Source organism: Coloeus monedula, assembly GCF_965178545.1.
Source record: "Coloeus monedula genome assembly, chromosome: 7".
NCBI lineage: Eukaryota > Metazoa > Chordata > Aves > Passeriformes > Corvidae > Coloeus > Coloeus monedula.
The window spans coordinates 5,548,595-5,570,496 of record NC_138787.1 but is presented as its reverse complement, the minus strand read 5'-3'; the positions used below and the strand labels follow the sequence as shown (position 1 = coordinate 5,570,496).

The following is a 21,902-nucleotide window of genomic DNA, read 5'->3' as shown; positions in this document are numbered from 1 at the left end:
GTGGTGTGTAAATGGAACACATGCTTGGCCCATGCCCCTGAGCCTGTACTCCGTGCTGTACATGTGTGTACAGAGCAAGATGATGCCGTGAGATCTGCATGTTTTTGTGTGTTTGTGCTGCTGGAGTGTCATCTTCTAACACGCCTGTGCAGGTGGTCAGCAGAGAAGCCAAGTGTGCTCACACTGGGATTGAGCAGGGTGCAGTAGCACCTTAAATAATAGGAGCTGAAAGCTGGTGGTGTGACCACCACAGGGACATAGTCATGGCCCCAAGCCTGCTGGAGTTCATTAACTATTTGGACAACACTCCAGGCACATGGTGTCATTCTTGAAGTGCTCCTGTGCAGGGCCTGGAGTTGGACTCAGTATTCCTCATTCAACTCAGGATATTCTATGAAGAGTTAAGTGCCTCTAGAATCTGTCAAGCTCTTTCTAAGAAAAAGTGTTATGAGATCCCCTTATCTCTATAAGAGAATGGGCCACTGGATGAGTTCTGTATCATGGGGAACCAGGACATTCAAAAATATTCTAGGTACTTTCTTCAGCTATATCAAATCATAAAAATAATTGTCTTTTTATGGGCCTGCCTTTATTTGCAAAGTTAGCTCAGCAAGAAGGATCCAGAGTTGCAAAGAACCTGAGTAGTGCCGAGCATCTAGTCCTGAGCCATTCACCCACTGCCTTAAGTCCTTGTTTTGGCAGGAGTTAAAGGAATTAAAACATGCTTTGGTATTAATAATTGAAATTTTGTTACAAACTGCTACCATCAGGTACCAGGAAGGAAGCATCAGATTCACATTCTTTACACTGAGGGTCGTGAGGCACTGACCCAGAGAAGCTGTGGCTGTCCCATTACTGGAAGTGTCCAAGGCCAGGTTGGACAGGGCTTGGAGCAACCTGGTCTCATGGAAGGTGTCCTTGCCCATGGCAGGGGATGGAATGAGATGACCTTTAGGTTCTCTTCCATCTCAAACCATTCTGTGAATCCATGGTTCTCAGCACAATGTTAGATTGAAATCCAGCTCCTGGCTGGCTGTAAAGGAACTGCTTTTATCAGTCATCCTTCCAAAAATTTTAACATACTTTTGGTTTTGTCCTGTTGAGTCTCTGCTCCTTCCCACACAGAATTCCTGTGATCAGAACTGGAGCTGTAGCCTTCATGCAAGTCTGGCTCAAAGAGGGATGGCTTTTGTGACTGTCTTGGGTCAGCTCCTAGCCAGGAAGTGCTGGAAGCCAAGCACACAGTATTGTGTCACTGTTCTGTCACCACACACCAGGATCTATGGGTTAACCCCTGCCACCACTGCTACTGGGGTGACTTTGCTGCTTCTTGGTGTATTTATGTTTTGATATTAGAATGCTTTTACCATGGATCCTTCACTTTTGTTCACAGTTAATATTGTACATTTAAAGGGTTTGGATTTTTTCACCTCCACTCATGTAAGACAGCTGAAAGTTTAGAAATAATAGATTTCATTTGTCTTGGATCTGGGTAAGGAGATATTATCAGAGTGTGTATTCTGTGAGAAACCTGCTTTTTCTGTAGTTTTATTTCTTCCTCTGAAGTGATTATAAATTGCAAACATGGTGGTTTGGTTTGGTGGTTTTTTTTCAATCCCTGGCTGTTCGTAATCCTATCTTGTTCCATATTCCTGGAATTATTTATTTTTTGCTTTCTGCCTAAAAGAAAGGAAAGGTTGCAAGCAATACGGGACAGGTTTGGCTTCTCTCCAGGAGCAAATGGAGTCAGCTGCCAAAAACTCCAAATGTGGCAGCAGACCAGAAATATCACATGAGACATGGACCCGGCAATGGGGATGCAGCACAGCTGGATCTTCTCAGAGATCTTTTGTTTGGGTATTTTCATTCAAAATTGTCGTGTTTGATGAGGGAGGTCAAATAATGAGATATCAACAATTTTAACTCTGAAAATGCCATCAAGTTAAATGGGATTCTTATTAAATGGGTTTTGGGTTTTGTGATTTCAGACTGCTAATAGAAACTATTTTGAAGCTATTGGAAATGCACATACTCTTAAAAATCAGAAAATTAAAGAGCTGGTAACTGAAATGCATTGCCCAAGATGAGGAGTGGGGTTTTTTTTTTACGTCGCTTCAAGAAATTGATATGGAATTGTATCTAGCTGAACAATTACGTGTTCATAGGATTAAGAAAATAGCCAAAATTAAGGTTGCAGAATTCCTGATGTAACCCACCCCAGATTTCCACGTCTGGGACTCTTAGAGTATAGTAACAGACACCCTGTCTTATATAAAACATGTAAAAGATAAAGTCATTAAAATTCAGCAATTTCTTTACAAGGGCAAGATTTTTTTCTGCAATAAGACGTTTTGTTTTTCGGCCAAAATCAGAAGGGATGTATTTTCTTGATATTTAGAATGACCTTTTTATTTGTTGTTGGATGGATAATAAATAAGGGAAGGTTGCATGCCGAAGGGAAACTTCTGGAAAGTTGTAAATAACTGGATGGGAATTAAATTAGGAGCCCTTTGTCAGACTTTAAGCAGCAACAAATATACATGTAGAATGAAAAGATGCTTTACTAAGCATTTCTGTGTATTACTCATTAATATTCAGTTTATGTGGTTAAAATACATGCTTTGTAATTACTCTTTCATCGAAATTCAGAACACCGTGGTTTTTTTAGGATGCAGTTCTCAAAACAATTTGTCAGAAGAATTGGAAAGTGAAGAATTCCCTTCCCCTCAAAAAGAGTAAAAAAGGAAATAACAAACAAATTAATGGGCTTTTTTCAGGTGTGATGAGATAAAATTTAACTGTTCAGAGCAGAAATATTTTTCTCAGTGGAATAGGGATGGGATGGGATGCTCGCTGAGCCTCCACTGGAGGTAGAAGCCTGTTTTGACTCTTATGTCATTCCAAATGTTGGAGGTAACTGAAACTTTGCTCCAGGTGTGTTCTGGCCCTAATGTGTAGAAGTTGTTGTGTTAACCCAAAAAATGGCAGCAAGAGGGATATTTGTGTGTGTGAATATCCCATTCCTTTAATACACACCCCTCATGTGTAGCACGTGAGAATGCTGCGCGGAGCACACGGAACAGGGCCAAGTGCCATGTTCCTGGTGCTGGGTCATTCCCATTCCCACATTACAGGCCTGTCATCATTATTTTAACCACAGACACATCGTCAGCATCAGAAGATGAGGGCTCGTTGCGGCGGCAAGGGCGGATCAGCTCCACTCCGTTCCAGAGCCATTCCAACGTAGAGCCCTGGCTTAACCGGGTCATTCAGGGCTCCTCCACCTCATCCTCTGCATCTTCCACCTCATCTCATCCTGGAGGGAAATCTGCTGCTGCTTCCAATACTGCTCCTGCCACCACTGCTGCCACTGTGCTTGCAGATCTCATGGCACACACCCAGATAGGTCAGTAAACCTGCCGGTGTGGTTGGAATAAAATCAGATTACAAATCCCAAAGCAGGGCTAAACACAGAGGTCTTCAGCAGGAGATACCTGTGAATAGCCTTAAAATGTGCAATTCACAGATGAGGTAGGTATGATGTATATGTATTTAACCCAAGCCAGTTGTTCATGAGATCTGAATGTGCATTCTTCTTTGTAAAATGCTTGCTTTACCGAGAAACTAAGGTTCAGTTTTAGTGAATTCCAAAGCAGAATTTCAAAGGAATCCTGGTTTTGGTGCATGCTTTCCAATCTATATATATTTACCCTAAACAATGTCAGGTTGTGTATTTCAGACATGATTCAGTTGGTAAGCACCCAAAAGACTGAAAAACACACAGAGTATTTGGGAAAGTTATGAAAACAGAGGTACTAATCATTAGGGAAATTTTTTTGCTGTTTGTACAAAACCTTTAAAGAAACCTATTTTTTCATATTCCCATTTCCAAGCTTATTAATAATGAGAAATCCACAATTATTTTTGACCTTGGTGGATGTAAGAAAGAGGTAATCCATCACCACTTCACTTTAAGCCATTCTGGATTTCATATTATGGTTTAATAGAAATCATGTTTAACTCCTTTAAATTGCAAAGTCAGTTATGGCTAACCTTTTAAGCTTAATTGGGATTGATGAAATTCTTAATATAGCTGTAAAAACTTGCAAGATACACAATATGCAGCACAGCATCTTGTTGTGTCTCATGCCCCAGGCCAGATAGACTTGTCCATCAGGACTATTTAATCAACAATGCAAAATCGAGGCCTTATTAAGAGTTCAGAGTCCAGCATTTAAGCAGCTGAATGTTGAGCTGTATGCAGGCTTAAAATTTCGTTAATGGGAAATAAATAATTATAGTATCTATCAAGAAGGAAGCTCAGGGATCATTAAGAGCTGATCTATTAAAAATATTTGTAAAGATAAAATTTCCAGTGCCTTTGAAAAAAAAAAAAACAGGTGCATTTTCACATAAGAATGGTCTTCCTCATTTCTGCAATGCTTGCCGTGTTCTATCAGTTTTCATTCCTAGCTTGGTAACATTCATGCATGGCCAGTATCAGTTCAGTTGGGACATTTTTCCTGTCTGTGTGTACTTTTCCTAGCTCACAAGAGTATGAAAACTTACTCAGTTCTTGCAGGGCAAACTTTTATGATTCTCGATAAATACTTGCATACTTTTTAAAAGGGGCTTTGATTTGTCCTAGAGCATAGAAGAAGAGTTTATTTATTTTTTCAGATAGTATGCTGATATCAGCGATCTGAAAGGCATCTTACATATCTTAATTGCTATGCCCTACTGAAATATTCTGTGTTTTGGTTGTGTACTGAATAGCTATTCACGGTTTTGAGATGTTGGAGAATTTAAATTTAGCAGCTGGTTCCCTTGCAGCTCATCTTCTCCAGCCTGCATTTTTAATAGTGAGCTCAAACTGAGTTCCCAGGCAGTAAGCTGCAGTGTTGGAAGTGCAAGGTTACAGTATTTATGGAGTCACATAGGAGCATGCATTTTTTTAAAGATGTTTGTCTTTCACTTAATAGCAGCAAGGACAACCCTTCACAACCCTTGGGGGGCTTTTTTTTCTTTTGTGAAATTTTTTTTTTTTTATTAATAAGGCTGGTGGTATGTCTTGGTTTTTTTCAAGGTCACCTTATCAACTGCGGAGTATTTCCCACCTTAGCTCTTAGAGCAGCTAGAAATATACAGATCATCATGGCTTTTAATTCTCTGTCGCATCCCGTATGTTCTTTCTTTCGACACTGCTCTCTTGCATTTATCTCTGTCTTGTCATCACTAATGGAAAGGTTCTTCAGTCTGAATCCAATTAACTTTTCTTCCTGAAGTCACAAGTCTGCTCACACTTTTTAACTCCTCACCACTTCTCTTACCCTGCTGTGCCATGGTATTTCTGGATGATACAAACTAATAGCATGTGGTCTCATGGGCATTTATTAATAAAATGCCAAAATGATTAATTAAGCTAATGTGGTTTTTATCTGAGCATAAATCCTGAAAATTGAACCTATTCCTTCTCTATACATAGTGAGACATTGCTAGTCCCTGCAGGGTGTGTCAGGCGGGAACCAGATACACCTGTCTCTGTGGCCAAGTTGTGTGCTGCAGGAAGCCCATGGTTTGGGACTTTGGGAAATCCAAGGGGGGAAAAAAAAATCAACCTAAAAGCAACTTCAAAAATACACAGAACAGAGTGAGAGCATATACATGAGGCAGATGTATACATGGGCTCTCTGTAGGTCCTGTGCAATGGTTATAAAGGTCAGCTTTATGCAGTTGTCATCTTTGTGGTTACTGATTCCAGGGCATTTTTCTGGGAGATGAAGTAACACTTTTCTCTTTCATGTACCTCACCCACATGAAAGGAGTTTAGTCGCTGCAATGCAGACACTGGCATTGTAGTGCTGTCCATTGGAAAGGATGGGAATGGAGTTAAATTTTTCTCCTGGTGATCCCTCTAAAACCACTTAAGAGTTGGACTGGTGGCTTGTGTGTCAGCTCTGGAAATGTGGGACCAGTTCTATAAGCACTTGCTATTTTGGGGCTGATCACTGCCTCAGAGTGGGGGATAATGTATGTATTTCACAGCACTGCCTAGGTCTCCCTCCGCCTGTAGTTTCTCTGGCAGGATTTGTGACATGCTGAAGTCCTCTGAGGGCTGTGTCTACAGAGGCAGCTCCTTCAGCCCTGGGCAGCGGGGTTTTCTCCAGCTCTTCCCTGCTGCATTCCTATTTTTACTCATCAGGATTCTGAATATTTCAGGCCTCCTATTCTTGTTTGTTGTTCAAACGCTTCTCAAAAATACTGCCATTTCCTAACCCATTCCATTCAAAACCATTCTGTAACCCAGGTTACAGTCTTGGAATGATGATAGCAACTTTTTACAGGGGCAGTAAGTGATAGGACAAGGGGGAACAGTTTTAAATTAAAAAAGAAGAGAGACTCAGCTTAGGAAGAAATTCTTCCCTGTGCGAGTGGTGAGGCCCTGGCACAGGTTGCCCAAGGAAGCTGTGGCTGCCCCATCCCTGAAGTGTTCAATGCCAGGTTGGACAGGGCTTGGAGCAACCTGGTCTGATGGAAGGTGTCCTTGTCCGTGGCAAGAGGTGGGAACAAGGTGAGCTGTGAGGTCCCTTCCAACCCAAACCATTCTGTGATTCTGTGACGTTCCCTAAGCATTGCTCTGCAGCCAGGAGATGGGTCACAGCTCCAAGCAAAGCAGGCTTGTTGCCTCCAGGCTTGTTGCCTCTCAAGCCCCTGTATGTGAGGATTTGTGAAGTGCCTTCATGTAAGAAGCAATTTTTATTATGTTGATTCTTAAGGTGCCTGATGAGCTCCTGTATCTGTCTTGCATTTCTGCAGAGAACCACTCTGCCCCACCTGATGTGACCACTGGCCTGGTGGAATACCTGCACCATGAGCGCCCGCAGGTCGCATCTGTGCGAGGAGTGCCCAGAGGCTACAGCAGCAGCATTCTGGAAACTGCAGATGGTGATTGCATTATAGACCTCCTACCTTTCCATCTGTGTCCCCTTGTATATACATCTTTATATGCATCTTAATTTTATATTGCATTATAGCTTTAAATTTTGATAAATATAAAAACATGTATTTACGCTTAATTTAACATACACAAATGAAAATCAGCATTCATCATGTTTTGTGTAGTGATTGTTTTTACAAGCCCTGTAAAATACTGAAAGATTGACTCATTTTTTCCAAGCATTCTGATGCTTTCAAAGTGGAATTAATGTTAAAGTGTAGTAAATACCTAAACTCTTGGAGAAAGGGACATTCTTCATGTTTCAGTTGAAGTCTCATTAAGGGGTCAGTGGTTTGAAAAGCTAAAATAAAGTGTGAGAAGGTGTCTGTGTCAGCCAGGTAGCCAAGGAACAGCATTGTTTGAAAGCAAACAAATCCATGGTGGAAACTCTTGCTGATTAAAGCTGTTTTCTTCCAAACATGGTGCTCGTCCTGAATGACTTTTCCACCTGGAAGTTGTGTGTTTTAGTGTATTTTGGTTAATATGTGATAAATAATAAATCTCTTCCATTTGGCAGGTGTCCCAGTGAATAGCAGAGTGTCCTCTAAAATCCAGCAGCTGCTAAATACCTTGAAAAGACCAAAGCGCCCACCTTTGAAGGAGTTTTTTGTGGATGATTTTGAAGAACTGCTAGAAGGTTAATTTTCTTTCAGATACATTTTTTACTCCTTGCATAAGTGGTTCACGACAGAACTGATCCTTCTTAGCTAGTGTTGGTTTCTTTTTCTCTTCTCAATAGAAAACTAGTCCTGGTAAAATTAATGCAGTGGAGAGAGAAAGGTCGTATGTTATCGCAAGTGAAAGATAATCTTTAACTCAGCTGTCCTTACTCAGTGTGACATTTCTGAGCAGCTACTACTAGATTTCCCCTACTGTTGGTTTGATACTTGTAAGATACAATGTTTTTGTGATTCTGGTCTTTTGCTGAAGTTTCTCCACATGAACTTCCATTAAGGTGCATGTAATTGTGGAAAGCATCACTTGGAACCATTCATTTTATTGGTTGTCTACATTGAGTGTTAGCTAACTCCAACCAGGTCTTCACTAAGATCAAGATACTTCACTTTCTGGAGCAGCTTGGAGCAGGATTTTAACAGATGGCCTTTCTTAAAAAATATTTGTTAGACAGGCATAGCGTCATTTTTCATTGCCTGTTGAGAATTCAGTGCAGCAAAAATCAGTGTCCAGATGTCACTGAAGCCATTGTCTCTGATAACCCTTCTTGGCTTGGTGGAGGCTTTCATTGAAATAGATGCAGAGAACAAGCAGCAGAAAGCAGCAGCTTTCCAAAGTAGAGAGAAGTGAGCTAGAGATTGAAATTCTGGTCCTTTGATAATGTGGAATCACAACTCTAAAGTGATGATCGCTGCTTTTTGGGAAGTCAACAGATGATTAGCATTGCATCATCATAAAGCAGAGGAAAAGTAGTGATAGCTGTGAGGAAGAGGTGAATGGTTCATAGAATAGTCTGTGAAGTGTAACTTACATGTTTTGTACGGATTGACATTTCCCTTTTACTGTGCTCCCGTTTTAGTGCAACAGCCTGACCCAAATCAACCAAAGCCTGAAGGAAATCAAGTGAATGTACTTAAAGGGGAACCCTTGGGGGTTGTGACCAATTGGCCCCCCTCGCTGCTGGCTGCCCTGCAGCGCTGGGGAACCACCCAGCCCAAAGCCCCTTGTCTGACGGCGTTGGATACAACTGGGAAAGCGATTTATACCCTGACCTACGGTACGTGATGAAGCCAGCTGTGAGGAGGAGTTAGGTGTTCATCGTGGAACAACAGTTTGCCTGACTTCTAAGGGACTGCCTGTGCTCATAACACATGATTTGCCATTGCTGCAGGAATGTAAATTATGAATTCATTGTATATGGAAAGTGTTTTTAAAGAAGTTAAGGAAGGGAAAATGTTTATTGTAAAACATATTGATTCTTTCCAATTGGCTATTTGTAAATCTTGTAGAATTGTGGGGGTTTTTTCATAAAAGAACACTAAAAATAGCCCAGTGTAAACTGGGAGGTAGAAACAGATGGCTAATAAGGCACTCTTCAGTTTCTCAGAGGAGACATTCCCTTTTAGCGTCTTCTGGCACAGCCTTATAGAGAAGACTCATACATACCTCAGGAGCATAGTCAGAATGCTAATGGTGGGAAGTGAAACTTGCCTGCATTAATGAACTAGAAGTTTTATAGTAAATTGTATTTTTGGGGAAAATTACTGTGTCCTTCAGGATAGCTCACTGCAGCATTTCATTGTTTAGTATGTTAGAATGTTAAACTTTGTTGTTTGCATTCTCACAGATGAAAGATGCAGGAAATATAGCTGAGCAGTGGCAGTAATGTAATTACTCTGCAGTGGAGCTTTGAGTGTTGTGTAGAATATCATGTTTAGTTTTACATTTAAAATTTAAAAAAAGAGGAAAAGGTAAACCAAAAAGAAGCCAAGTTCTAAATTGTACTTGGACTCTCTGGCAGCTGTTCTGATACAGTCATGCTTAGTGCATGTGTGAGGGACTGAGATTTGCCAATTAAGTGTTAAAATTTTTGTTTCTATTTCTTAATTTCTTTTTTTTATTCTTTAGGCAAGTTGTGGAGTCGAAGCTTGAAGTTAGCTTATACCCTGCTAAACAAGCTAACCACTAAGAATGAGCCCCTGCTGAAGCCTGGAGACCGGGTAGGCTGTTGTTGGAATTGGTTCTTCTGGGTGAAATAGTGAGGAACAGCTTTAGCTGAAGAAAGCCTTGTAATAAAATATTGTAATAATATATTGTGAAGTAATCATTAAATAATACATTGTCCCAATACTTAGTATTTCTGTTTCTGGTTATATATAAGCCTGTACATTGTTGTGAAAATTTTGTTCCACAAATTAAAAAGCAACCCCCCCTCTCTGCCAAATGACAAAAAAAAAATACATTTTCTTATTTTACTGTATTTTTGTAGGTAGCTCTCGTATTTCCTAATAGTGATCCAGTTATGTTTATGGTGGCATTTTATGGATGTCTCCTGGCAGAACTTATTCCTGTCCCAATAGAAGTTCCACTGACAAGAAAGGTAGGCAAATTCATTCAACATTTTTATGGTTTGATAAATAAATGCAGTGTATATCTAAATCCTACAGTCTTTACATGGGGTCCTTCAGAGCCTGCTCTTTAGAAAGCATCAGCTGGACTGTTCAGTGTACATTCTGTGCTTGGATTTATATTTAATATTTAGTTAAGGAAAGGGGGAAATAATATTAAGCTAGTAATTTAAGTATTTTAGGATATGTAATTGCAGAAATTATTTTAATTAATTATTTTCGAAAATACATGTGGAAGTATTTCTCTGAGTATATCAGAGAAAGGTTGTCTTTCAGCTCTCACGCTGAGTAATGAGGCAAGCAGAAACACCATAGTTGCTGGAAATACAGGTATAATCCTACACACATGGAGATTATTAGGCAAGAGCTAAAAAGCTACAGCTCTGCTCCTCAGTGTGTCAGGACTCAGAAACAGCATCAAACCAGTTTTCTGTTGTAGTGGTTTGGTCCAAAATACTCATTACTGTTTATCTGCTGTGAGATAAGAATTAGGAGAAATGCAAAGCAGGCACCAAACTTGAAAGAATATAAAGAAGTTTATTAACAGACTTAAAAGAAGGGAGAAAAGAAAAAAAAAAAAATCATACCACCTTCAGAACTCTCCTCCTCCCCCCACCTTCCTCCCTTCTCCCACTGACAATGTGAAAAGACAACCCATAAGATGTTCAGTCTGTTTACCACTGCCATAATAACCTTGTTTAGTCCATTTAGAAAGAGAAGTCTCTTCTTGCTCATGCTATGAAAACAGTATCACAACGAGACAGCCGCCCACTTCCAAATATTGTTCAGTCCATTTAGGAAGAGGAGTCTCTCTGCCTGCATGTGAGTCCCTTCCCCCGACTTGCAGCTTGTTCAAGGTCACACACAGATAGCAATTGGTTTTCCCGCATTCGAGGGGCCACTCTTGAAGTTTTTTGGGGTACAATTTTAAGGTTGAGCCGTTCAGAAACAAAAACAGAGGCCCTTCTCCTTCCCTGGGAGCAAAGGGTCTTCCTCATCTTCATTGTTAGGACTGTCTCTGGGAGCATCTCTAGGGACTGAGGTTTTGTCCTTTCCCATTTGGAGCAAAAGTCCTCATCTGGTTCATCTCTAGGGACTGAGGTTTTCTCCTTTCCCATTTGGAGCAAAAGTCCTCATCTGGTCCATCTCTCCCTGTCCAAACTTCTCGTGAAATTACAGCTGCGTCAGCACCTGCCTATCTCAGCGCAGGTGCTTTTGCTTACAAGTTGAACACTCCACCCCCCCATATCTTCATGGAATTACAATGGGATACTCTGATATATCATAGCTTCACAACAGAATTTCAGCTTTAAGCATCTCCTCTCTCTCTTCCCTAGGGTTTTCAGCTCTTCACAGCAATAAAAAGGGTTAATCTTACCTCGGCCTTGCAGCTTTGCAGCTGGAATGTTGAATCTTTCTTATCGAAGTGGAGGGGGGGAGAGCCGAGCCGCTCCGGCTGCCCACGGCAAAGGCAGTGGGAGGGGTTCCATGGCTGGAACAGGTCCATGGCTCCAGGATGGCCGTGGCTCGGCCCGGCCTGGCCCAAGCAGGGCCTGGCCGGGCCCACTGTCCCCCACACGGGGCCTGCAGCCACCTGTCCCAGCACCAGAAACGAGAGAGAGCTTTTGGAGGGGGAGTTTGCCTATTCTTAAATGTGGATCACAGAGGTGTTCACAACTTTAAGTGGCTTAGAGAATTGTCCATATTCAAACTGGCCAGCTGATAGGTTCTATCAGTTCCGAGAGGAAACTGTAAGCACCCCTTAGCAAGGACATCCCTTCCGGGGCTATGCTTGCTAACCTATGACACTGTTTGGCAGAATTTATGAACACCCCTGTTGGGCTGAGGAGGGGTGTACAACCATTGCTTCTGACACTGCTTTCCTTACTAGATCTGCTGCCAAATCTTAGTTGGCACTAAGCAAAACTAAATTTTCCCAGTCATTTAAAGGTCTTATGGGATAGACTTCTGTTTTTCCCTGTGATATAAATTGACTTAATGTTTTCTAAACATGAAGAAGTTATAAAAAACTGTCCAAAAGCTTTGTTATTTGTAATTTTGCTATTACTTGGTGTCTCTACAGGATGCTGGCAGTCAACAGATTGGGTTTCTTTTGGGCAGCTGTGGAGTCACATTAGCTTTAACCACTGATGCCTGTCAGAAAGGCCTCCCGAAAGCTCAGACTGGCGAGGTGGTGACGTTCAAAGGTGTGGGTTTATTTTTTGTGGGATAAAAAGCAGGTAAATTAATTGTTGCTGTCACACTTCAGCTTTTGGGTTTGCTTGCAAGGTTCTTACACATAAAGAACTGCCTTGATTGTAATGGCAGTGCCTTGTGCTGTTTCTTCCTCTCAGGTGGGGGATTTTGCTTTTGCTTGCCTCCTGTCATTATCCCTGAATACTGGGGAAAAAACTCTGATTTTTGGAATTGTGGTGACAGTCACTTTTCTTTATCTTTGAAGGCTGGCCTCATCTCATTTGGTTTGTGATTGATGGGAAGCATCTGGCAAAACCAGCCAAGGACTGGCATCCGCAGGTCCGGGATGCCAGCAGCGAGATTGCTTATATCGAGGTGATCCAGTGTAATACGATAACTTCTATGGTTACTCTATTGTAGTTTATGTGATGTTTTTTCCTTTAAACTCTTGATACAATAAAAGAGATGGCTATAATATTTTAAACTGTGAAACAATATTGTTTCCATCAGGCTGCCAGGCAGACTGTCAGTTGAGTGACTTTGTGGAGTCAGGTTAAGATTGGGGATAATCAGCATTTTGGGTTCCCCAGGACAATTTAATTGGAGTAGAGAAACAGATTTTTTTACCATATTAGGGTATTCTGTGGACATAAATATATTTTTATGCTGGCTTTTTGACTTAAAAAAAGCTGGATTTGTTTTTGTATTCACTGCTGTAATTTTTTTTTATTTTGCTGTTAATCTAATGCTTGCATACATTTTCTCTTCTCAGTACAAAACAAGTAAAGAGGGCAGCACAGTGGGCATTACTGTATCTCATGCCTCCATGCTGGCACACTGTCATGCACTGACTCAGGCATGTGGTTATTCAGAAGGTAAGTTAGATACGTGTAACTTTAAAATGATACTGACAGCTTTGCATCTTCAGACAATTTATGTTGTGTAATCATGTTCGCTGTCTTTAGAAAACTTTGGATACAGAGTAGTAGCTTCAACTGCAAAGGGAAAGACAAACTTCTTCATTCATAATGGGTGTGATATGTGAAAGAGAGTTAAGCCACCTGTGAAATCATAATCAAGAAAGGGATCTTCCTCTTGGCTAATCATGTCCCACAAAACAACATCTCCCCAGGGATGTGAATATAGTGAGTGATCTGCTTGTTTGCAGTCATGCTTCCAATGAACAGTCAAGAACTGCACTTGGTTTTGACCATCTGCATAATCTGTGCTACCATTAACCAAGCACTTTCCTGCATACATCCATCCTACATCGGTGATAAGCAAGTTTTACCTAATCAATACAAGATATCTCTTGAAAATCCAGTTGAATCAGTGATTTAAAATCTTTGATTCTTATTTCGTTTTTTGAATCACATAAGATACTCAAATTTCTCGGAGAAGATACTCAAGAAAGTTTATTAGAGCCATGGTGATATTTCTTACTGGATCTAATTCTTTCAAATACAGATGAACTTTTTCAGTTCAGCTGAAGAAGTTTGCTTCAAGACTAAATTTTCAGTCTGCATAGTTCTTTGGCAGATGTTACAAACTCACATGGAAGAGGTATTATAATGAATCGAGGTCTTAAATACCTTGTAATATTCTAGTCTAGTAATCATAATTCAAAGATGATTGCTGTAAGTAAAACAAGCCACTTGGAGCTTAAGTGGCCTGTTTGTTATAGGCAACAGAGCTTTGGTTTCTCAGCAGTCATGGAAGTTTCAGAGTTGCTTTAACAAACATTTGTAGTTCTTAAGTATTATTATAAATGTGCTTTTTAAATGTGGTATTTTTTTCCTTCACTTTCAGCTGAAACACTAACAAACGTCTTGGATTTCAAAAGAGAGGCTGGCCTTTGGCATGGAGTGTTAACAGTGAGTATTGCAAGAAAGGCAAAAAACTGCAGCAATTTGCTTATTTCAAGGGTAGAGTACTGGTATCAGAATGAGGCCATAAATTCATCAATTCTCTCAAATGTTTTTTGTTTCAATATTTATATTTTTCAGAATAAACTGTTACTTTTTTAGTGACTTGTGTAGCTTATTTTTTCATATCGTATAAGCACAGTTTTCACTACCAGTTGACTGTAAGAGTTGTGTTGTAGCTGTGATGATGGGGGAGTTTATTTAAGCATTGTTACATGTTCTATATTTTTTAAGCCACTTGGTAGTTTATTTTTGCATCTCTTTCTCATAGAGCGTTATGAACAGGATGCATGTCATCAGTATTCCCTATGCATTAATGAAGGTTAATCCACTTTCCTGGATACAGAAAGTCTGCTCATACAAAGGTACCCTAGAAGTTTTTTTATTTCACCCATCTCTTTTTGGGTTATTAAAAACAAATTAAACTGTTTGTGCAAAATGTCTGTGTACGCCACTGAGTACCCCATTTCAGTATTCTGTGTGCTAATAGTTTCACTGATGAGTGATGTTGATGGCTTCTTCTGAGACACCTTTAAAGAAACTGTTTCTCAGTATTTGAATTTATTGCAAGCATTTTAATTCTGTGATCAAGTCCATCTGGAGGCATTGAGTATACATGTATTATAGTAGTTGAATATTTGGCGTTTGTATTTGTTTTCTACATTTGTAATGTCATAAATTTTGTGTGTAGTTTCATAAATTTGTGTAAATACACAAGAATACTTAAGTAATTTTATGATGGATCTTTATTTTGTTCTGCACGTGCAGCATAATTATTTTTTTGATTTCCAGCCCGTGTAGCTGTAGTAAAATCCCGTGATATGCACTGGTCACTTTTGGCTCAGAGGGATCAGAGAGATGTCAGCCTGAGCTCCTTACGGATGTTAATAGTGGCAGATGGAGCCAATCCATGTGAGTATGGATGCGTTTCCTGAGTGTCAGTCTTGCCAAGATTCTGTTTGTTGTAAGCCCTATGTCAGAGCTGATGCTTGGAGAGTTAAGCAGTTTGTTCTGTAGCAAAACACTGTTTGTGTGCCAGTGATGCCACTGCTTTTTCATTGCTGTTTGCACTTCTTGGCTATATTTTCCTGTGTAAATTGATTTTTAAAACTTCGTGTTTTCATTAGTGCTATACTCTTCCATGAATTGACTTGAACTGATACCTGAGAGATATAAATATAGATATAATCTGCTTTGGGCCAAGTGCTAGTGGCCTGGTAGAGTTGTGAAGGTATGTTAGAAGCATTTGATATTTGATTTTAAGTGCTGTGACCTCTGTAAGAAACAGTCAGATAGGAGCTGTAGTAGAAGTTGACATAAAGTTACCCTTAGTGACAAAGTATTCTGATCCTTGAAGGACTTTCCATTATAGTAAGTGCTGGTGAGTGCTGCCAGAGGAGGAGTATGCAGTTGGGAATTTCATTCAGTGTAGTTGTTAGTCACTAGGAGTTCTTTTTCCGAATCAACTCTCTAATAATAAACTGGAATGTCTTTCAGACAGTTTGAAAGCATATTTGGTTTGTACGTGAATGCGACAATATTCATATAACTGAGCTGAGAGTGAGCACAGACTTTGAATTTCTGCAGCTCAAGCTTTCCTGCTCTTAGAAAAATGTTTCTAATTGTGTGATTGATCTTTCTAGGGTCAATATCTTCCTGTGATGCATTCCTGAATGTATTTCAATCCAGAGGTTTGAGACCAGAAGTAATCTGTCCCTGTGCTAGTTCTTCAGAGGCACTAACTGTTGCTATTCGGAGGTAATTCCCTTTTCTGAGAAGTGAACTGAAGCTTTTCTTGACTATTGAATTATGTCATAGAATCACAGAGTGCTTTTGGTTGGAAGGAGTTCGAACCCCCTGCAGGGACACCTTCTACTATACCAGGTTGCTCCAAGCCCTGTCCAGCCTGGTGTTAAACACTTCCAGGGATGGGGAATCTCATGTTAGGATGAGAGTCAGAAAATACTGTGACCCACACAGAGATGCCCAAACACTTAGAGGAAGTATGAAGCTCACAGGTATCTCCTTCACTGAAGGATGGGTGACTTTGGTTTGGGTTCTTTAAAAGGTTTAATATTTTCTAAGAATAGTCAGGCAGAAGGCGTTTTCTTCTTTGGGGAAGTGAGGTCTCATCCTCACTGAAGTTATTGGAGGACCTTTTAAAATGCCCTGAAACAAGACTTTGTTATTTGGGATGAAGAAGATGGTAAATGCTCAGTTAATTGCTTATGTACGATATCTTGTAAACAGGGGCCTAAAATTAAAATAAATATTTGTAACTGGTCTGAAAAATACCGTTGGATTTCTGGAGATAGCAAGGGATGGTCTGAGAAACAGAAGTACTTTAATTATTAATAGATGTATAGATGGGATATGCTGGAATTTTTTGATACTGGTTCTGATCAAAATGTACTTTTTCAGAAAGTCGACTTCAAGAAAACTTGAAACAAAAAACTTTGACATTTTGGAGAGTTTTGGTTTAGCTCTTTCTTCATTTAGTTATGATATAAGTCTTGAACTCTTGTTTCTGTAAAGTGAGAAACAATTATTTTTCTTAAGCTTACCAAGCCTGAGAAACCAGCACAATGTTTTTAGTGACCATATCACCAATATTGGTCTGTTGATTCATATCTAACTGAACTTTCTATCTTCCAGACCTTCTGAACTGGGTGGCCCCCCTCCAGGAAAAGCAGTGTTATCCATGAATTGTCTGAGTTTCGGAGTGATCAGAGTGGATACAGAGGAGAAGTTGTCGGTGTTAACTGTGCAGGATGTTGGGCAGATTATGCCTGGAGGTAGGAAAGCGTTTTGTGTAGATTTCAGCATATTCCACATAAGTTATCTTTACTATTACACTTGTGTGCATGGAATAAATAGAAATGATAAATGCCTTTAAGGTAGGTATGACTTATGTTTTGACACATTGCCTAAACACATGATGATTACAGATTCATGCACAATAAATCTGAATGACTCTACGTTTTGGTATGGGCAAATGCTTTTGGCTTGTTGCAGAACAGGTTTTGGAATGGAATGGAGTAGAATAGAATATTTCAGTTGAAAGGGGCCTCATCTCAAACCCTGCGAAGGTGGTGGAACAACTAATTCTGGAAACTATTTTCTCATGCACATGGAGAACAAGAAAGTGATCAGGAGTGACCTGGATTTACCTGTTTCCTAACGACACCTATTTGCCACACTGTGCTTCCTGAATTAGGTAGAGCTGGGTATTGTTCCTCAGCCTATTATCTGAATCGGAAGAGACTTTGTCTCATCCCTGTTATTCTCATTTGAGACTCAGCTGCATTTGGATGGGAGAGCACTCGGAAGAAAGTTAGTAAAGTGCCAAACCAGACCTAAGACTCTGAACAGTGGGATGAAGGACTGGACACTTGGTGCCATCTACTCCAACTTTTAGGCTGGCAGTGTAGTGTTCCATGGCATTGTCTGTCCTACTGACTTCAGGCCCTGTCCTGACCTGCTCTGGTGTGCTTGGAGAGGATGAAATACAGATTTTTTGTAATTCTCCTCACCCCTCAAGTTTACTATGTAGTTACCATAGAACCTCATTGATTCTGGTCATGCCCTTGGCACCTTTGGCTTTGCTATTCTTGGTCTCCGTATGAACTTCCTGCCTTGCAGAGCTGTGTTTCTAAAGCCCCGTACTCTGTTAGAGCATTTATTCAAGGTAAAGTGGAGACTCAGCTTGTGTGTTTTCAGCAACAGCCTTTTCTCTGTAAACCAAAGCCCCTGATACAAATAAGAGGAGGCCAACAGCTTCTCACTCTGCTGATGAAAATTTCAGCCATAGTGTGCAAGTCTCATTGGTCTTCTTTAATTTTCCTTATTACCCCCAGAAGCCCTTTGCCTCCCCTAAAGTCAGAGGCTTAGTTGTTGTTAATGAACTTAAATTCAGTAGTTTCCTTCTGCTGAAGACTGAGCAGAAGCTCTGCATTTCATACCAAAATGAAGCAGAGAAGTTGCTTGGTTGTTGTGTGGCTTCTCTGAAGTTTTTGTTTTGTATTAAGACCATTTGAAGTTGTTTTGAAAGTCCATAATAAATTCCAAGAAAGGCAGTAGTAACTTCAGCTTCACAGTTGGACTTCATCTTAAAGGTCTTTTCCAACCTAATCAATTCTCTGATTCTGTGACTGGCGTCGGTGTCTCAACAAAATAGTGATTTTTCTGCTTCTACTAGAATACAGATGGCATGTGCTGCTGCTGCTGTCTGTTCAGGGTGTCCACACTACTGCTGTCCTCTTGAAACCTCGCAGAAATTCAGCTGTGCTCCCAATGTTTTCCTTAGCTTATGGGTTAGTCACAGGGACATGAAGGGAGCGAGTTTGTGTGCCTGATAGTCATGAATCCTTAGTGAACTGACTGAGCTTAAACTCAATCTTGCTCCTGTTCAAAAAAGTGGTATTAGATGCAGGATCAATTGAAATCTTTCTTTGGATCAGTTTATCCCATGTGGCTCCACCTCTGTGGCACTCCCACTACCAAAAACCAGGCCATGCAAAACCAACGCAGGGATGCCCCTGGCTTTGCTCGACAGCTTGCTCTCACAGTAAAGTGTGCTTGACCTCACTAAGGCACAAAGCTGCCTGCAGCTACTCTTCGTATTCAACTGTTGGAGCTGTAAGTCCCCTGGGTTAATTTTCCACAGAGCATCTGCTCAGTGGCAGGTTCAAGTCTGCCTTAGGATGTTGGAAACATTCCTGTATGCTTACAGGTAAGTAATTTCACCTCACTATGAGTTGTCAAAAAATACATCCCTGTCCTTATGAAATGCCTGATTGCACAGTCGGAGGGATCTGTGAAAAAACCCTTCTCCTTTGTCCAAATTCCTTGGAGTATTGTCTAGCAAATCTAGGGGACCCATCTGGATTAGTGTGCCACTGGGAGGCAGTGATAACACTACTGTAACTTTCTACGTGAGTAAGAAGTGTAAAGTGACTTGTGTGAGGGGAGAACAGTTAAATGTGTACCATTAAGTGCCTCAGACTGATATGACTTGTAATTGATGGCTGTTGCTATTTGAAAATACAGTTGTAAGTGGTAAAACTACTTGTAAGTTAAGCAGAATTTGGGCAACTTAATTCATTAGCTCCGTTAAAACTCTGATTAGCATTGGGCTGTCAGAATCTAGGGCAGATTTGCTTCAATTTATCCACATATTAAAAATTCCAGCAGAAATTTCTCTGTATGTTCCTTAAGTCAGAAGATACATGATAGATTTCATTATAAAGGATAATTGATAACTTTTGTCTCTTAAAAAATCCTCCAGAGTAGGAAGAAAGTCAAAAGACTAGCAGTTACTTACAGGGGTGGGCTAAATGAAAAAAATTAATGACTTAAGGAAATGAATGAATTAGTTTCTAATGAGTCTGCATGTACATTCTAACAGTGGAGATACTTGTGCCTTACTTGGTAAGATTTATGCTTTTTCATGTGTAGTATTCATGGAGGGTGTGCCCTGCCCATTCTGGCTTGGTGTTTGGCATACAGGAGAGAACATACCACCACCTGTTCATTGCCCCTCTGCTGACTGATAAGTCTTGCTCTTGATATGTTTTTGGTTTTGTATTTTTTTTCTGGAGGCTTTGTTCCATCTTCTGATCCCCACTGAACTTGGAATTCTGCCCTAGTCTTCCAAATACTTTGTGACATAGGAGCTCACATTCCTGAATTTAATTCAGAAATGGTCAAGCCAAATGCTTTTGATCTCATTACCTGTGAAGGTCTCTGACATGCTTTATTCAGGTCCTATCTGGTTAAAAGGTCATGGATGAAGTGTCTGCTCTCACCCTCCTTTTCGTCAGATCTTGCTGTTTTTTCTGAGACACTGAGCCCACTTGCTCAGGGCATCTTACTCGACGGAACCATCAGCACCAGGGTCATGTCATGTGTCAGTGCTGTTCAACCCATAGGCCATTCTTGATGCCACATTCCCTTCGCATTCATTATCTACCATGAATGCCCATCACAAGACCATCAAGGGAAGTGCCAGCATCCACAGAGGAATCTTCCCCTCAAAGATAGCATGGGATTCTTAAGAGAAAATCTAGTATGCATTCCCCTGGAATCCTGTCCTGGAGGGATGATGTTTTATCCCACCTGTTGACCACCTTGGGGTTTTTTTCATCGTTTCTGTCTGAGACTGGCATTGCTAAATTTGGCTCATAACAACATTCAGTTCATTTTTTCAAATTGGACTGGTAAAGATGGTAGGGGGAGTGCCAAACCTCTTTTCTTCTGCCCATTCTCAGCCTCCAACTTTCATGTCAACTGGAATGTGATTGCTGTGTTATCTGTCATCTTGGAAGCATATTATGCCTTATGTTTGAGCCTGGATATATTGCTTAGTGGATATGTTAACTGCAGTTGTTTGTCTCTCTTCTACTTCCCAACTAATCCTTTCCATTCTTTCACTGGGATTCTTCTCGTGTTCTTTCTTTGACAAGAGCTAATACTCTTGAATCCAAAAGTTCTAAGTTCCTATAGCCTCTAATCATACAAAGGCTGGTTCCTAGAAACAATACTGCTGCAGCAGCTACTTTCTTACACTCAAGCAGAAAACTTCAGGTTGGGACCAAATCTTGGGTTTCTGCAAGGTCTTCTGCAATGAACAGTGTCATGTTCTGGATTGTGACTGCATTCAGTACCTTTTCTAGAAGTTCAAGGAGATGGTTCCAATTTCCTAAATGTCAGGAGGCTCACATTGTCTCCAGCCCATGGATGTTTTGTATTTCATTGTTTCCTCTGTCCATGTCTGAGCAAACATTTGCCTAGGTTCTCACAGTTACAACTATGCATCTTCACTGCAGAGGGATCTGGTTCCTTTACCTCAGTGGAAAGAGTTGTTACAGAACAACTTGGTGAAGCTTTCAGTTTTATTCCTTAGACTGTGAGTTAACAGCACCTCTTTTCCACTCAGCCCTTAGAATTTATCATATTCATCAGTTCTGCATTCCACATGGCTTCATGTCTGTCACACAATGGCACAACAGCTACTGCAGAACAGCTTCTCTTGGAGACCTGTGCCAGTGTGCACTTGAGATGAGGTGTTTTCTTCCAATTTAAATGTTTGACTTTGGATGCTCATGATCACCTCTAGAGTCTAGATTTATGTTCATCCTCTCTAGGAAGTTGGCTTGCTGTATGCCTATTGCCCTTTCTAGAGGAGCAGGAAGAGATTCAGGTCTGCATTTGATATCCCTGTATGCTGTTTTTCTCAAAGATGAGGTTTCTCTGGGAACCCTGCAAATACCTTCCACAGTGATTCTAGAGGCATTTTTTCCTGGTATTTTAGTATTTTTCCTAAGGCTTCATGCTTCTAGGAGAGAAGTTCTAACTAAAGATTGCAGTGCAATGGTATCCGTTGTGTATGGATCCACTATGAAACGCTGGAAAGGGAACAGGAGAGCACTTCCTGACCCTCATCGGTACCTTTGGTCACAGCCTTCTGCTGTGCAGGCCCCTGGCATTATTCTTGCATTCCTGCTGTGCTAGTCTTGAAACATCCAGAGCTGAATCCAGTCTTTAGTAGGGCATCAGTGTGGTCCTTTGCACAGCAGGATTCTCATCTTCTGCCAGGATGCTTCTTGGCAGGTTTGACTGCTGCAAGTCACCATCTGTCAGAATGTACATGTGGACTCATTTGAAGAAAGCTTTCTTAGCAGGAATCTGTGTTCTTCGTGA

At 40.6% G+C, this 21,902-nt stretch overlaps 1 protein-coding gene across 5 annotated transcripts in view; it reads left to right on the top strand.

Annotated features, from left to right (window-relative positions):
* DIP2A (disco interacting protein 2 homolog A) overlaps window positions 1–21,902 on the top strand; it is an 81,775-nt gene that overhangs the window by 41,304 nt on the left and 18,569 nt on the right. For 4 of the 5 annotated variants that reach the window (XR_014226586.1, XM_082285380.1, XM_082285383.1 and 1 more), the window contains exons 5-18: window positions 3,161–3,406; window positions 6,817–6,945; window positions 7,515–7,634; window positions 8,532–8,729; window positions 9,581–9,672; window positions 9,942–10,052; window positions 12,164–12,287; window positions 12,542–12,651; window positions 13,049–13,151; window positions 14,086–14,150; window positions 14,473–14,566; window positions 14,994–15,113; window positions 15,845–15,959; window positions 16,857–16,996. Coding sequence is in view for 4 of the 5 variants with exons in the window: in XM_082285380.1 (XP_082141506.1) it covers window positions 3,161–3,406; window positions 6,817–6,945; window positions 7,515–7,634; window positions 8,532–8,729; window positions 9,581–9,672; window positions 9,942–10,052; window positions 12,164–12,287; window positions 12,542–12,651; window positions 13,049–13,151; window positions 14,086–14,150; window positions 14,473–14,566; window positions 14,994–15,113; window positions 15,845–15,959; window positions 16,857–16,996 (1,767 nt within the window). In the remaining variant the exon portion in view is untranslated. The remainder of the gene's footprint in view (window positions 1–3,160; window positions 3,407–6,816; window positions 6,946–7,514; window positions 7,635–8,531; window positions 8,730–9,580; window positions 9,673–9,941; window positions 10,053–12,163; window positions 12,288–12,541; window positions 12,652–13,048; window positions 13,152–14,085; window positions 14,151–14,472; window positions 14,567–14,993; window positions 15,114–15,844; window positions 15,960–16,856; window positions 16,997–21,902) is intronic. The other variant, XM_082285381.1, reaches the window with a different exon arrangement.